A 17500-nucleotide genomic window follows, 5' to 3' on the forward strand; every position below is an offset into this window, starting at 1 on the left:
TATCAATGTCAAGCTGCCATGTCAGTAAATAAATAAGTGTTGCAAATTACCATTAAAGGCCATATAGAAAATGATGTGCCAGTACAAATAAACTGCAACAACACACACCGAGCTTGTAAAGTGTGTTAGCGTCACATGGTTAGGTTTAGGCATCAAAACAAAACTGTCTGACTTAACGTAACATAATGTAACAAAGCACAGCGCAACATCGCATAATGTAACGTAACGTTGGCTAAACACTGACCCTGCTGTGATTTAAACACAGGAATCAAACTTGAGTCGTGTTGATTGAACCATCCGCCTCCCCACCTCCCTCTTCATGACTTTGTACTAACGTTGTTGTTTCCCTGAAATCGTACTTGAGATTTCAGTTTAATTGCATGACAACCTAATTTTTATGAGACAGGGTTGCAGCTACTTTTGTAAAATGTTGGGTGAAGAGGATGGGCAGGATCTAGTGCATAAAACAGTTGTCGTATGTGACGATCAACCTTGAAAATGCTCAGTTTCTGTAGAAAAAAAATAATAATAATTGGAGTTTTGGGAGCAACAGCAGGCGTGTTGTTTTCTTTCTGCTCCTGGTTTAGCAGAGTGTCACTTCAGAGCCGTTGTACATTAAGCCTACATTTAATTTACTTGACAAATACGTTTCTATTATTATTTATTGGTTTTGTTTTTGCTGTTGTCTTTTTTTTTTTTTTCCTTTTCATAAATATTTTCAATTTTGAAGTTTCAGCCAATTTCATCATTGCCATTCAACTTTTAGGATACATTTCCCAAAAACTTTACATCTGTATTTTTCTGACCTGTGAACGAAGCCTCAAACATATTTTTTATTATTATTTGTACAGGAAAGTGAAGCGGTTCTGTTGCTTAAACACAGCCTTGAAGTAGCTATTACTGTGGAGAAAAGCAGCATGTTTTTTGAAGGAACACAGATATGGCAACACACACTCAGAAACAGAAACACACACACACTTGAGACAGCCACCTGCTTCCTGCCTTGAGCTATGCTGCACTGATCTGTTCTGGTCTCAACAAACGTCACTCTGCATGGCGTTACACACACACACACACACACACACACACACCTCCCTCTTAACCCTCCTCTCACTCACCCATTTTTTTCTTTCTTTTTTCTTCACTCTTTCATTCTCTCTCCATATCTGTGTGTATCTCTTTTTCTCTCTTTATATCGTGTTGATTATTAGTTTATTTTGATCTTGAACACATAGACTTTATGCGTACATGTGCATTTCTGTCTTTTTTTTTATTCCTCTCCCACACATACAGTAGTGAGAATGTGTACACACACACACACACACACACACACACACACACACACGCACATACGATTTAAATGGGTGTGTTGTCTTACGTTATAAACTTGCCCATCAGTTCTGAAACCCACATAGGAAACCCTTCATGTTATTACATCAACAGTGTGGTTGAACATGTACACACACACACACACACACACACACACACACACATGAGGAGATGACATGGCCTGATGTGGCCGAGAGGAGGCATCATACCTACCTCTGCTTTATCTATCTATCTATCTATCTATCTATCTATCTATCTATCTATCTATCTATCATTTCATGCTCTCTCTACTCTTCTTGTCCATCCCTCGCTCTCTTCTGTTGATCAATAGAAATCAATCTAATTTGTCTTCCTCGCTCTCTCCTTCACTTTCTCTCTCTTTCTTTATTATTGGCCATGTGAAATCAATCCACTCTCTCTCTCTTTCCTCTTCCTGCCTCCCCCCTCCCCTTTTGTTGTTCGCCCCCCCTTCTCTCTTCAAAAGCACTAAGGTGTCAAAGGCATTTCGCTCGCAATCCCTCAACTGTTCAAGCACAAACACACACACACACACACACACACACACACACACACACACACACACACACAGACACGCGCTGACACAGAGTGACGCCAGTGCGGTGTTAGATCTATGCTGATGTGATCAGTGCCGATCGTATTATTGACAGACAGCAATATTCCCACGTTAGGAATGATTCACCTTCATCACTGTCACTGTGGGGTGTGTGTGTGAGTGTGTGTGAGTGTGTGTGAGTGTGTGTGTGTGTGTGTGTGTGTTCAGAGGCACTTGCAAGGTCCATAAGTACCAACATTCAGACTCTCATCTTATGTTGTCTCTTTTTTTTCCTACATTACATTTTTTTTTCTACCTGCTGTTTATCGGTTATTATTTATATTTTTATCACCTCAATATTTTTTTTACTTCTTTTTTTAATTCTTCTGAAGCAAGCAAATTGATTTTTGTTAAGTACATATAACATTGTATATAAATCATAGGTTATTATTATCAGATTACCATAAAACAAGCTGTGAGGAAAAGGTAGTTTTCATAAAGGAAAGAGAGGGATTGTGTCAAATCTTTAAAATCATAGTAAATAAAAGGGTGTGATCATTAGTGACATGCTATAAAATAATCACTTTACAGTAATTAGCAAAATGAACACGCATCATTCTAGTAACTTTAATTATGAACCTGGCTCGGTTAGTCTTGGTTGATCAGCATCAAGCAGCTTATAAACTTATTTATAGTTTAATATGCAAATGGAAACGTATCAAAATGCTATAAATATGCTCAGTGCAACATAAAGTGGTAACATGAGGGGATAACAGGTCATAGGTCATAACACAGGTGTGCTGTGGGAATTAAAACTGGACAAGGCAGAAATCCTCGGTGGATTTCTTTTCCTCCATTATTCTGTCCCTATCTCATTTCCTTTTATTATCCCTCCATCCAACCCCAACCATTCTCCTCTTTCTCTCTGCTTCCATATTTATTTTTTCCTCATTCTCCCTCCTTCTTTTGTTTACGGGCCCATCCATTACGACCCCGTCCCTCTGCTCCTCTCCTCCTCTCATTTCACAACCAGTGCTCTTCTTCCCCTCTTCCCTGCTCCTCTCTCTCTCTTTTTCCTCATCTCTCCCCCATGTCCCCTGTCTTCTGATAAACATCTCCTCTTGCTCTTCCCCCTCTTTTCCTCCATCCGTCTCCTCTTTTACATTTCATCACTTTTCTCCCCCTTTTCTTCTCTTCCTTCTCTTTCCAGTGCCTCTCTCATTTCCTTCACTTTTCTTATTATTTTCATTTTTTTCCCCTCTCCTCTCCTCTCCTTTCCTTTCCTCTCTTGTTCATTCTTTATGATTTGAAGGCTCATTTGTTAAGAGGAGGTAAAGCAGTCTCGTTCTCCCCCCCCCCCCTGCCCTCCCCCCTCTCTCTCTTTTTTGTGGGCTTTGGAAATATAATTTTCAATTTTTAATTTGATTCATTTAGATTTGATCATTAATCAGTGCTGAGAGAGAGTTAATTTGGTGGAAAATAGATGAGGTAGTTAGAGAAGGCTCTTTATGAAGTGAGCTCAGCACAGCGCTGGGACCATGTAGGTATAAAGAAGAGAGAGAGCAAAATTGAGAGCGGGGGAAAGAGTGTGTGTATGCGTGTGTGTGTGTGTGAGAGAGTCAGTTTTTATCATAATTGAGTGTGTCTGAATGGTCGTGTGTATATGTGTTTGTGTTTGCATCTGCATGCGAAAGACAAAGGAAAATAGAATGTGAGTTATAGTGTGTTTGAGGGGGGATTAAGTGTCTGAGAAAGCAAGAAAGAGTGTGTGTGTGTGTGTGAGAGAGAGAGAGAGAGAGAGAGAGCAAGAGATCGGAGGAACAAGTGTGTGTGTCCAGCGCAAACAAAGCTACTGTTTTCAGAGTTTCTTTGCAAAGGGCGCAAAGTGAAACAGGGGGAAAAAAACAGTGGAAGAGCAAAAGAGGCAACAAACACAAGAGACCAGGGAGAAAGGGACAAGTAACATCCTGTTTGTGACAGGAAGTGATGGGTATTTTTGGAAAATTTGGTCCTAATATTGAGATTTAGCAACAATAATATCACTGGACATGGAGGCTATACTCTGCATCTCAGAAGAAGAAGAAGTTTCGCAGAAGTTTCCTCAGGAGCTATTTTCAAATGATCAAAACTAATGTGGGCAACAGTGATGGAAAACTGGCGTGAGGAAAGTTTTAAGTCTCTGAGAGTTCATTTTCATATCACAGTGGAGTGAAAGGAATCTCAATGGCTGGATACAAGGTAGGAAAAAATGTATTGGATTCTGAAATACCAGTGCTTGTTCTGGGAAAAGATGAGCAGAAATTTGAAGTTTATACATTTTCTAGATATTACATTAACCGTGCAAAATCCCTGATGTTGTCCTTTTAAAGAGAAGAGACAACAGGTGTGGCATATCATTCCAGAAAATTATATAAATTATATAAGCTCATATCACAGAATTAATATACTGATGTTGCCATAATACCAGTGTTTAAAAATGCCACATAATCAGCCTCCCCCTCTGTTTCGTCCACTCATTTACTCTATTGAGTCATTTCTCCCCTTATCGCCTTCATACATCTCCTTGTTCAAACCCCCTTGCAATGCGCACACACACACACACGCACACACGCACACACACCGTCTCTAACTCCCGTCACTGTGTTTCTACCTTTCTGACCGACTGCTGAACCAGGTACTGACCGAGCAAGCTGCTTGTCTGGAGTTACCAAAACACAAGATGGAAGGAAAATGTGTGTGTGCGTGTGTGTGTGTGTGCATGTGTGTGTGTGTGTGTGTGTGTGTGTGCGTGTGTGTGTGTGTGTGGGTACCCCCTGGTGTTAAGAGTGTCTTGACCGTTTGATGACACTGGCCCCCCCACCGTACCTGGCCTGTCAGCCCTTCTGTCTACCTATCTCTCCCTCAAACACACACACACACACACACACACACACACACACACACACACAGCTGCATGTTGCAGCCTGTCCATTGGGTTGCACTCTGGCAGTAAGGGGTTTCCAATATTCCCTACCTGAATAAAATAAATATGTATGAATAAAATTGTTCACACACACAGAACACCGACGCAACAGGACACACAAACACCTCCACCTGCTGACTGTGATGATGCACCACTGATGCACACACACACACACACACACACACACACACACACACACACACACACACTCCCAGACAGTTTTGTCTTTGCTGCCAACAGAAAAACTTAACCCTCCGTTAAGTCTCTTAGGTCTGTTGTCTTGAACATGGTCAGCACATTTTGCCCAGGATTTAAATCCCAGTCTGCGAGCAAATCTCTCTCTTTTTTCTGTCTCTTCCTGCTGGTCTCCCTCTCTCTCTCTCTCTCTCTCTCTCTCTCTCTCTCTCTCTCTCTCTTTCCTTTTCTCTGTCTCTGTCTTGCTCTCTCTCTCTCTCTCACTCTCTCTCTTCCTCTCTCTCTCTCGCTCACACACACACACACTCAAACTTTGTTAGCTCACTGATTTCAGAACCTGTCTAGCCATATTGTAGAAGAAAAGTTACACAGGAAACATTTTGGTAACACTTTATTTTAGTGGGCCATGAATTTCATGGTAAGTATTTGACAATGAGGCAAATTACATAATATCTGAAACTGCTTTGAAATTACCCCAAAATTACATCAACATTTACCTCCAAATTTATTGGAAACCCAAACTTTTACTCCAAACCAGACTCATTTTAGATGAATATTTCAAATCCATTAGATCAGAAAAATGAAATCAGGAAAACTCTACAGGAAAATCACTGAATAAAAATCATAAATTCGGTGTGCACCCTCATCTGATCTGTAATGTTCAGAATGAGTCAGAATGAGAATGAGTCAATAGATTTTGAGGTAAATGTTGATGTAAGTTGAGGGTAATTTCAAAGAAATTTCAAATATATCACTTGCTAATTATCCACATAATGTCATATTCAGTATTTCAGCAATTTGGCAACAGATTTGAATCTGGTTAAAATCCATATCCTGTGTTATATGAGTGTTTAGGGCACAGTTATTCATTTGCATCCATTTCTACATGTAGTAGTTCCATTAAAGAGTGACGGAAAAAGCTCCATGCTAGTTTTTCAGTGCACTACATCAATCTTGAATAAACAGCATTATTTTTGCATTCTAAATTACATGTTTCCTATATTTAGTGTTATAAATGAAATGTATATTTCATTGCAGATCTCCTATAAGACAGAAAAAAATATATGTCTGACTATCTGGCCTCAATATAGAACTGATGGTTTTATGTGGTTTTGTTTGCATGGACTAATGCAAATAAACGCTCCATGCAGCCTCCCACTGTGTGTTGACCCAGCTCTCAGGTGATGTATTACCTGATTTTACCTCAGTGTCTTTGCCTAAAAAATAAAGGCTAATAGGAATTAACAAAAACAGGTGTGTGTGTGTGTGTGTGTGTGTGTGTGTGGGCAGTGCTTTAAGGACAGCATGAAAACCTCCCGGTAAAGGACGGGGCGCTCCAGAATCCTCTCTGTTATCAAATGAATGAAAATCACAGATGTCGCCAGAGGAGTCCTGGAGATTCTGCTCTTTTTCCACGTTTGCACCTCCACACGCTATGTTTGTGTGTGTGTGTGTGTGTGTGTGTGTGTGTGTGTGCGTGCCATCCCTGTGTAGCTCTTTTGGATTAGTTCTGGTAGTTTAGCTAAGAAGGTAATCTTCACTGGATAATGCTTTAGAATGATGCCTTCTCTCTCTCTCTCTCTCTCTCTCTCTCTCTCTCTCTCTCTCTCTCCCTATTCTACACACTTACACAGTGATGTCTTAATAAAGTGGCAGTGTGTGTGTGTGTGTGTGTGTGTGTGTGTGTGCTTGCATGTGCTGGTGAACCATGGTTTAATTTTCATGGAGAGAAGAGCTTGGCAGGATATAACCCCTGCTTTTTCTTCCTTTCTGTCTTTTTATGTGTGTGTATGTGTGTGTGTGTGAGAGAGAGAGAGAGAGAGAGAGAGAGAGAGAGAGAGAGAGAGAGCACACATGTATGCATTCACACTTGTGCCAAGCATGTGTGTTTGTGTGTGCGTGTGCGTGTTTGTGTACATGTTTGTGCCTGCTCGTGCGTGTGCTGGTAACCACAGCGATTGAGATTGCTTTCTCGTTTCTCTCTGTCTTTAGGTCCTTATCCTCCCAGCCCCAATTCAGGCCCCCTTAGGGCATCCAAGTGCACTGCCTGCCTAAAAACCACACTGGGCCGCTAATACAAGAGACACAGGAGGGAAGGAGGGAGAGAGAGAGACAGAGAGAGACAGAGGGAGAGAGAGAGAGAGGGAAGAGGGGGTGGGTAGAAACCACAGAGTGACAAAGCGAGATGGATGGAGAGGGAAGGTGGGAAGAGGGAGTGAAGGAGAGACAAATAAAAAGGGAGAGGTAGAAGATCTATTAAACTAAACAGTAGTAAAGGATGGAAGGATGGAAAAATTAAAAAAAATATATATGTATGTGTGCAGCGTCTGCATGGATTTTCAAATACAGACCCTTCAGCCAGTATGTTTCCATCCTTATTTTCTTCCCCTACACTTTCCTCCCTTTTTAACTCTCCCACACCTCCTCTTCCCCCCCTCCCGTTCTCCCTTCCTCTCTCGCTCTTTTTTTCCCCTGTAAACACGACAGATGCCAGTTGAGAATTCCTCCACTGCTGTGAAATTCAAAACAAGGCTTGTAACCAGTTTATGGTCATCTATGGGCCCCCTTGGAAATAGAGAGAACAAGAGGACGAAGAGAAATAGGACAGATAAGGAGAGCAGAGAGGGCGAGGGAGAGAGAAAGAGGAAAACGGGGACAGAAAAGCAAGGGAAGACAGAGTGATGGAGGATGCAACAAGAAAAGAGAGGAAAAGCCGCAAACGAGTCCTTCGTTTTTGTCATTATCTTTGATGACACCACTCCCTCATGTATTTTTAGGTGCATTTTTTCTGTTCTGTCTTTGTTTTTTTGCATCGAACTGCACATCTTCATATCATTTAATAACGACCGGCACTGTGGCATCTCTTTCTGTGAATTTCTCTAAATAAAGATTGAGTTTTTATTCCTTTTGTTTATTCTGCCATGGTGGCTCTTACTGCTCATTCCAGCCCTTCTTTATTCGAAATCACCCTCTTTTGCTGCTTCCTGAAACACTTCCCCTGCACCAGAAGATGCTTCCTAGGAAAGAACGCCACACGTTAAAGCTTTATAAGCCGGGTGTGAGCTGAATCAGCACTGAATTTTATCAATCGGCACTATAGATTAGAAAAACAGATATTTATTTGTTTGAAAATGTCACAGAATATTACTTTAAAAGACGCAGGAAGGAAGGGAGGAGGGAAGAAGAGAGGTAAGGGACTTATCTGTGGCCGTTTTGCCTCCCTCTTGGTAATTTTTCAGATTATTTGTGAAAGACTCCCCCTCTCGACTCGCGGTCTAAGTCAACAGCCCACTGCATAAAAACATCCTGCGTCCAGGTTAGGCTTAACGTCTGATTGCTTTAAAAGCTGACGAGCTCCTCTCCTCTCCTCTCTTCCAGGGTACATGACACCTCTCTCTTCCTTATCCACCTTTAAGTGGTAACCACGGTAACGTCCAATCCCCTGAGAGATAGGCCTAATTAAATTAGGACTCCTTTGTGTCAATTAATTAACGAGACAGAGAGAGAGAGAGAAAGAGAGAGAGAGAGAGACGGAGAGAGAGAGACAGAGATAGGGCGAGAGACAGAGAGAAGCCTGGGAGAGAGAGAGGCTTTTTACTCAAATGGTGTCTCTTTAAATTAGTCTTTGTCGAGGAGTAGAAGGGGCAATTGAGGTTAGCAAGCTAGGACAATAATGCACAGGTGTATGTATGCATAGCACACACACACACACACACACACACACACACACCATGGAAGCACCGCACTAATCACCACTCAACACTCAGACTTCATATCTAACCACACTTCTACTCCATTGTACCTCTTTGCCCCTTTCTCTCTCTCTTTCCGTCTTCCTCTTGATCTCTTTGTATAGACGATTTAACAGTAAAGTCCACACTTAAGCCTCCTCTTTCTCCTTCTTCTCTATCCCCCTCTCTCTTTCTCTCCCTTTCATGTCCACATTCTCTGCTCTATATTTCTGTCTCACACATCCTCTTTTTTTTTTGTGCCGGTTTGTTGTTGGACGATCCACAAGAAAGCATCAAAAATCAAAGTGTCTGCTTGTCTTTGTCTCTCCTCAAGCTCGTGCTTCACCCGATATAATATGGATTAAAACTCTGTCTCTCTCTGTCTGTCTCTCTCTCTTTCTGTGTGTGTGTCTATCGCTCTCTCCCAGGTGTTCGGCTGGACAGGGTTCGCGGTGGGAGGCAGAAGTACAAACGTCGGATAGACGCGGAGAACAGTCCATACCTGAACCCGCAGCTGGCTCTGCCCCCCAAAAAGCCATGTAAGAAACCAAGAAGCACTCAAACCTGCACTTAGACTGACTCTAACATCAAAACAGGCCTTTTTCTGCCAGATATTTGAATCAGCACCTCTTAATTTGCCAAGGACAGGAATTAGAAATGGATATTGTTGCAGTAACATACTTACACACATGGTACAGGGGTGACAGGATCTCACGTGTAGCACATAAAGGAAAGACCATAGGACATAAAAGTGATTAGGAATGATCACAAGATTCGATATTTAAGTCAATAACAAAAATGAGAGCAATACTAGTGTTTCTAATATTGGTAGTATTGACACATCTTGCTCCCTCCCCCCTGTAACTCAGTGCTCTTATTCTGATGTAGCCCAGATCTGTATGTTTAAATAGCCAAAGCACTTAAAGTTGCACACGTGCTTACGGGATTGTAAATGAAAATGAAGCGACGCTATTGTGTTTGCTATTACAGACAAACATTTCATACAGTTCCTCTCATTCAAAAATGTATATTTCTGTTTTTTTTAATTATTATTATTATTATTATTATTATTATTTGAAGGCTACAGGCTAGTGTTGCACCTGTAACTTAATGGTGTCATTCCAATGTTGGAGTTTCTGGTTACTTATTAATGATTATATAAAGTTTTTTTTTGTTTGTTTGTTTTTTTAATAAAGAGGTGTGTGCTGCATGGAATTTCTCCCGTGGTGTCACATCAGGTATCGAGAGTCATGGACAGTGATTGGTAAAAAGTTGATGTTGTGGCGTCACTAAAATAGACAGAATACATGTGGCTCTAAATAGAAAGAGACAATAGAGAGGGCATTCTATCTCTGTGCACTGAGGCGGTGTTGGTACAGTCCAGAGGTGCAAGGGAATATTTTTTCTGTCCTTATAGAGCCATTTGGACAGTAAAAACATTTGCACACAGACACACACAGACACACACACACACACACACACACACAAACAGAGACAGGGTAGTGAGAAGCCCATCTGTTTAGGACCAAGTTTATCTCCCCGTCTCTACTGCTACCAGTTTGTGGTCGTAACATTTTATATGTGTAATATTTCACTGTAAAGGTATTCATTTAGCTCCGGCTGGATTGGCTGCATTTCTGTATTTTTAGGGCCCGAGCACTGGAACAGTGCGAAGCCCTATTGTTATTGTAGTGTTTTTTTTTTTTCTTTTTCTTTTTCTTCTCCTTTCTTATTATTATTACGTCTAAATAACCCTTAATTTGACCCCCTAAACATGCTCCAAAACTCACCAAATTCGGCACGCAGGACAGGTCTGATGAAAAATTTGATAAAATGGACAAACAGACCCCCTAAGTGCAGAAATGGGCTCGGTAGCGCCACCTAGGCACACAAAGGCAGCCGCTGCGGCCCACAGGAATGTGATAGAAACACCAAACCAGTGCCGAAATGTAGGTCTCATCAAGCACTACAAATCACGCGCTGACACCCCCGACCTAAAACCAACAGGAAGTCCGCAATTTGCGTTTGAACGTCACATTCTCGCCCAAAATTCCGCCTTTGAACAAAATCGATCTCCTCCCAGGGCGTAAATGCCAGCGGCTCGAAAATTTAATAGATGACAGAGGACACAGTGCTTAACAAAAGTTGCTAAAAACTCCGTCATTACTCGATTCGTTTGGATTTTATAAGCCCTCAAAGTCAGAGTGGCCATAGCCAAAATCTCATTTTTTCCCATGGAGTTTGGTGTGCAGAGGCTGACACTTGGCACTAATTAAGCCCCTGGAGTCTAAAGTAAAAGTCTGGCGGCTTTGAAAACTATGCAGATGGAAAGAGGACGAAAATTCCTACAAAAATATGTAGTTTTGATGTGGATTGGACCAAGTTTGTGGGAGCTGTGAAGAGTTTTCAAACATTTTTGACTCTGGTGTGCTCTGCTCTGCACTCTGCCTGGACATGTGACTCACTCTAGCTGCCTCAGGAATGCGCAATACACACCCATTGTAAGAGCTCAGAGGGAGCAGAAAACACTCTCAAACTAAAACTGCCATAACTCAAAAACGGTAAAAGATAGCAAAATCATGTAAATGGGAGATTTATAGATCCGAGTCTCGTGACTCGTTTAAGCTTTGAATCAAGTCTGTAACTCAAACGGTGACCGAGCTGTGACCCCTCAAACAGGGGTGGGTTTTCTGGATTTCTCCACTGGATTGAATGAGGATTTCTCTGTCTGCCTGCATTTTGGTGTGATCATGCCACAGCTGCCACTACTCAAGTCAGTCACACACTAGGACATGCTAAGGGCGCCATCTGCTGGAGGGGCGCTGCTAGTGGCCAGAGGGGCACCAGCAGCGAATGTACTACCAGTGGGTTTTTGTTGGCGTCGTGTGTGTGTGTGTGTGTGTGTGTGTGTGTGTGTGTGTGTGTGTGTGTGTGTGTGTGTGTGTGTGTGTGTGTGCGCACGTGTGTGTGTGTGTGTGTGTGTGTGTTTGTGTGACTGAGTGAGTGAGTGAGTGAGTGAGTGAGTGTGTGTGCCTGCATTTTGGTGTGATCATGCAGCAGCTGCCAGTAGTCGTGTCGGTCGCACACTAGGACTTCCGCGGCCTTTCAAAATAAAAGCCCAAAACTCTTTCAAAATAAAAGCACCGAAACATACCCTTAAAACTGGCACAAACGGACGAATTGTCTGCGCTTCGACACACGCGCCGTCCCCGACGTGCACGGGGGGGCGAGGGCCCGTCCAACGCTGCTTGCAGCTTTAATTTTTTTTTTAAATTTTAGGCAATAGAGCCATAACCAAAGCCTGGGAATTGAGAAATTAACAAGCAAGTGAGAGAAAGAGAAAGAGAGAGAGAGACAGACAGACAGGGGTACAGAGAGTAAGACAGAAGCAGAGAGAGAAGGGTTACACAGGGAGAGAGAGTACAGCCGGCACCCTAATCCGGATTAAATCCAATCTGGCAACCACATCAAACTAGAGTTAGCTCTCTAGCTAACCGTCTGCTCACACACGCACACACACTCACACACACACACACATACACACACACATACGCAGTGCGGATTGAGCAGTGTTTAGCAGCTTGGTCCCCAAAGCCCATTTTGCTTAAAGCTGGAGCATATTCTACTTTAGGCCAATATGCTGAATGGCTGCACGAAAGCTTACCGGGACTTCTGCACTACTAATCATTGAAATGATGGGATAATAGGAGTACGTCTGCGTGTGCGCCTGTGATGCACGTGTGTGTACGGATTCGCGTGTACATGTGTGTGCCTACTTGACTGAGACTCAAACAGGCGGGACGTAGAGCATTTTTCATCTGTGACTTCATTAAAGTGATACCTTCACATTTTTGTCCGGATAATTACATTTTCATCAAACGCTGGCCACATTGTGGGGCCTTCAGTTTTCCAGGATCCACTCTTAAGCCTTGTTTTTATTCCTTATTTAAACCAACAGGCACCACTAGAAAGACAGTAATAATCCACCGATGTGAGGAAGCAAGTGAGGAAAAATAACCAGATGACACTCAGTGATGGTGCTTTAACAGACCTTTGTTTAAAAACAGATGGCTCATCAAAACACAGAGACAAAAAATATAAAGTTTCCGAGTATGAAAAATAATCAGTAAGTCAGTTTTTTGGTGCCGTTGTTTCAACAAGGGGTTTTTATGGAAGCCGAACACCTGTGATCAAAACAGATTAATTTTTTTTTCACATGATAATTCCTGTTGAGTGGTCAGTGATTCAACAGGAACAGTCAACTATTATTACATATAATCTGCAATCCCTGTGCAAATTTTTCAAACAAATATATGTCAGCATGTTGTTTGTGAAGCACATTCTGATAAAAAAAAAAAAAAAAAAACATTCACGTGAATTACACAAACAATAGACAGTCATAGGGTTAATAGATTATCTCCTCCTCTCTCTTTTGTCCCTCTCTCTCTCTCTCTCTCTCTCTCTCTCACATGCGGTCAATACAGACACGCAAATTCTCTCTCTGTCCCTCTCTCTCTCTTTCTCTCTCTCTCACACACACATAAACACACACACACACACACACACAATCCATCTGCAGCCCCATCCCCAGCCTCAGTGTCCCCATTGATTGTGTGAGAACAGAACAATAGCCCAGGGTTTGGAAATGGGCTTCCATTGATTCTAATTAGGGAAACATTAAATAAGATTTACCCACAGATAGTGCAGTGTGACTGGGATTGGTCGGCCTCAAACGACTCTGACACTGAAGCTATGGGGAAAGGAGTGGATGTATGTGTGTGTATGTGCATGTGTGTATGTATGGAGGGGTTAGGAGGGGGTTTGGGAGGGGGGTAAGATCAATACCCCACTTCGCCCCCATCCTATTCCTCTCCCTTTTTCTGTTTATCTCTATCTAACTGTCGCTTCTCTGTATTCTTCCTGTCTGTCTTTCACTATCTATCTATCCACACTTCTCTTTCTATCTGTCTTCTTCTCTGTGTTATATATTTTTTTCTTTTTCTCCCTCTGTCTAAAAGCTTATCTATTTTGGCCAATCTCTCTCTCTCTCTCCCTCTCTCCCTCTCTCTCTCTCCCCCTCTCTCTGTCCTATCCTCTGTTATTATTCCCATGCTTGATTAGTCAGTGGATTAATTTGGAAGCAGGGTATCAGTCTGTCACTAATGGGCCATAGAGATCTCATCACCACATGTCACCATTACCAGCTGAGCTGTTTGGCTTTCAGCATTATTTTCCCCCTTTGTACATGTCAGCGAAGCTTCTTAAGGCTGTGATACACAAGACACTTTTTTTTTTTTTTTTTTTTTTTTTTTTTTTTTTGGTGGGGGGAGGGAGGGGGGACTTGGATCGGAAGAAGTCATTGCCTTTAATCACACCTTGGAGCATCCTGTTGTCTGGAAACATCTGAATAGATTTTTGATCCTGTGTCAAGTGTATCTTCATCATTAGTACTTGAAACAGGTCAATTAGCTCTGGCTTGATTTTTTGAAAAACTCCACAGCACACTCAGTCAGGCATCTTCTGATTATATTAGATTAGATTAGATTAGATTTATGACTATTATTAGACTAGTGCATATTTGCACCATATGGGTCAGAAATGGCTTCAGATATTCTTTAAAAGTCTTGATGATTCAAGGGTCTTTAAATCTTGAAACATGAATTAAATGATGGAGTTTGAACGAGCGAGTGGCTGTTTTACTCCTTATGCTTGAAAGCTGTAACTGTCAACACACTGCAAAAACAATGAATCTCCACTATTTCATTTTTTCAGTAAATGGAAAAGCCTGTTGAGTTTTGGATTTAAAGTGATATATTAAGTTTGCACGTTCCGCCTATATGCAAGAATATTGCCTGTCAGATGTGCAGTAGTTTTCAAAAGGGCATACTTAGAGTTACAAGATTTCTTTAGAGTGCCAACGTTTTGAACAGCCTTTCTGTCAGGATTGATGTGCATTGTATTTTTTTATAATGCAAATATGTATGACATCATGCTCTGTGTACTGTGTAGGATGCAGTGTACTGAAATTTATTGTGTGTTGATTTGACAGTCTCTCTCCACTCCTCTGGTGTTCATGTCAGTTACATTTTGCCACATGTATGCTCAAGATACAGCTTTAAACATTATGCACAAGGTCCTTTGTCTGCATGTGAACATTCACGTTTTGGCACCGCCTTGGTGCGGAACAGCTTCTCGTACTGCAAAAATTCACTATCTCTTTGTCTTTGTGTCTTTCTCCTTGTCTGGTGGTCATGTCAGTTGCCTTTGGCTGCCTTGCAGATAACAAGATCGTCTCTCACCTTCTGGTGGCTGAGCCGGAGAAGATTTACGCCATGCCTGACCCGACAGTACCAGACAGCGACATCAAGGCCCTGACTACGCTGTGCGACCTGGCTGACAGGGAGCTGGTGGTCAACATCGGCTGGGCCAAACATATCCCAGGTAGGAGAGAGTTGCAGGACCCTGACCCTCACACTAACCTGACACTGCAGTATGGCACTGTACGTTTTTTTCCCATTTGCACTCCAGAAGATCGTAACACACAGCGACACACAGGAGAGCGCTGTGTGAATTGGCAGACTCAGAGCTGGAGGTCAAAATCAGCTGGTCTAAATACACCCCAGACGCACCAATATAACACACACACACAAACATACACACACACACACACCATGACCTTTCACCTTAATCCTTGAGCCCAGACTGTCGAACCTCTCGACCCACCCAGCTGACCAATCAAATCCCCTCACTTGTGTCCCACTTCCGCTGAACATGACCATCTGAACCCTCGCACCAACCAATCCCCTTACCTTTGACCATTTCTGTGCATGTGTGTGTGTGTGTGTGTGCTTGCGTGCGCACATGTGCATGTGTGTGAGTCCTCAGTCATGGTACCAGGTGCCTCTCAGAGCTCACTGAATGTTAACCCCTAAAAACACACAGGGAGAAATCCTGCACTGAAGACGGAGAGCACACTTCTTTCACCCATTAAGCTCCATTAGAGCTGCAGCTGCTCTCTGTGTGCATTGTGTTTGGGGATTTTACCGACAGAAAGAAAAATGAAAAACAACCCAACACTAAACACAATGGCAGGAACCAATTCCTTTTTTGAAAAATTGTCATTGTGCTTTTTCCTTTCAGTGGCCACAATACATTAGATACCACTGTTATGGAGATGAGTACAGGTTTGTTATACAAGTAAGTTAAGTAAGAGTAACATTATGACTACAGATCAAATTGTATTCAGTGATGAACATCTATCACATGACAAATTCAAATTTTTGCATAATGACAATAACAAATGTATATGTTCAACAACCTCCCCAAGAGCCTTTACAATTCAACAGCAAGTAATCTCACTGAAAGAGAAAACCAGAATCCAAAAGAACACAGTCGAGTCAGATTGAATGAAATACCATAAAATGTTACATTTGGTTGATGGAGCAGTGAATGCTTTTTTTTTTTTTTTTTTTTGGATGAATGGTTTTATCCAATGTCCTTTACAGTAAAAAGCCGTGAGTGCATGCATTTTGGGTATTAGTGGCTGCATTTGGATTGAAATACCTGTGCTGGGCACTGCTCTAACAATTGAGCACACGGCGCATGATAGGGTCATTATCCTCAGCCGGATGTTTAGAGGACTTAAATACTCACACACACGCGCACACACATACACACACACATACACACACTGCCTTCATCTGGAGGTTCACAGCAAAAAGAGAGGAATCTAATCTAATCTGTTTAAACCAGAGCTCTCTTTTCCTTGGTTAATCTGTGCGGAGGGGGCAGGGATCAGGACTAGAAATTAAGCAAAGGAAAAACAACAGAATTAAAGCGGACAAAAGCAACGGTCAGACGATGAGGCCGTGACTTGAGACTTGAGAAGACGAACTTAAATGAGAGGAATCCGGAGAGCAAAAGAGCAAGAATGACGGAGAAAAAAAAAAAAAACTTACTTACATATAAGCAGAAATGAAAACAAAAACCAAGACAGGAGGAGAGAAAAGATGAAAAGTAATCTGGTTTTGGCTTTAACGAGGGGGGCCCGCTGTGATGTCAGACAGGAGGGAAAAGCAGTGTCTCAGATTAACACAGATTAGCACCAAGATTAGTCCCATTGTCCACTGGAATATGGATGAACAGAACAGAGTGGAATAGAATAGAGGTGGTATATCATGTTCTGGAAGAGGTGAACATAGCATAACAGAGGAAGAGAGACAGAGAAAAAAAAAACACAATGGGGGGTTACATTGTTTCTTGGTAGTCCATTGATCTATATGGACAATATGTAGACATTATGTAGACATACGTATTGATCCATACACCAAGTATAGCTCAACTAATATTTATTTTTCTATTTCCAAACATCGAGGCTCCTTTCAGTCCAATACTATCACCTTTCCTGTAATCTCCTTTCCTCCCTCTTTTGCCTCTTTTCTATCTATATTCCTGTCCCTATATGCCTGTCCCTTACCCCCCCCTCTGAAAACTATGTAAGGTTTAAACTCACACACACACACACACACACACACACACACACACACACACACACACACACAATGTATATTTGATGTTGTGTATTGTTTTGCATCGGGTTTGTTTTTTCTTTAACTCACTACCTTTGCAAGTGAGCGAACTGAGATAGTCAGGATGGCAACAAGACAGTGTGTGTGTGTGTGTGTGTGTGCGTGCGTGAGTGTGTGTGTGTCCCTCTGTGTGGTGGAGGGA

The 17500-nt window shown here is 42.1% G+C and overlaps 1 protein-coding gene across 3 annotated transcripts in view; it reads left to right on the forward strand.

The window, feature by feature from the left end:
* The window catches only part of esrrga (estrogen-related receptor gamma a), a 107892-nt gene that overhangs the window by 50063 nt on the left and 40329 nt on the right, over positions 1–17500 (forward strand). For 2 of the 3 annotated variants that reach the window (XM_030080215.1, XM_030080203.1), the window contains exons 5-6: positions 9199–9309; positions 15029–15211. In XM_030080215.1, coding sequence (XP_029936075.1) covers positions 9199–9309; positions 15029–15211 — 294 coding nt within the window. The remainder of the gene's footprint in view (positions 1–9198; positions 9310–15028; positions 15212–17500) is intronic. The other variant, XM_030080211.1, reaches the window with a different exon arrangement.

The sequence above is a fragment of the Myripristis murdjan genome, chromosome 3 (genome assembly GCF_902150065.1).
Source record: "Myripristis murdjan chromosome 3, fMyrMur1.1, whole genome shotgun sequence".
In the NCBI taxonomy this organism is placed as follows: domain Eukaryota; kingdom Metazoa; phylum Chordata; class Actinopteri; order Holocentriformes; family Holocentridae; genus Myripristis; species Myripristis murdjan.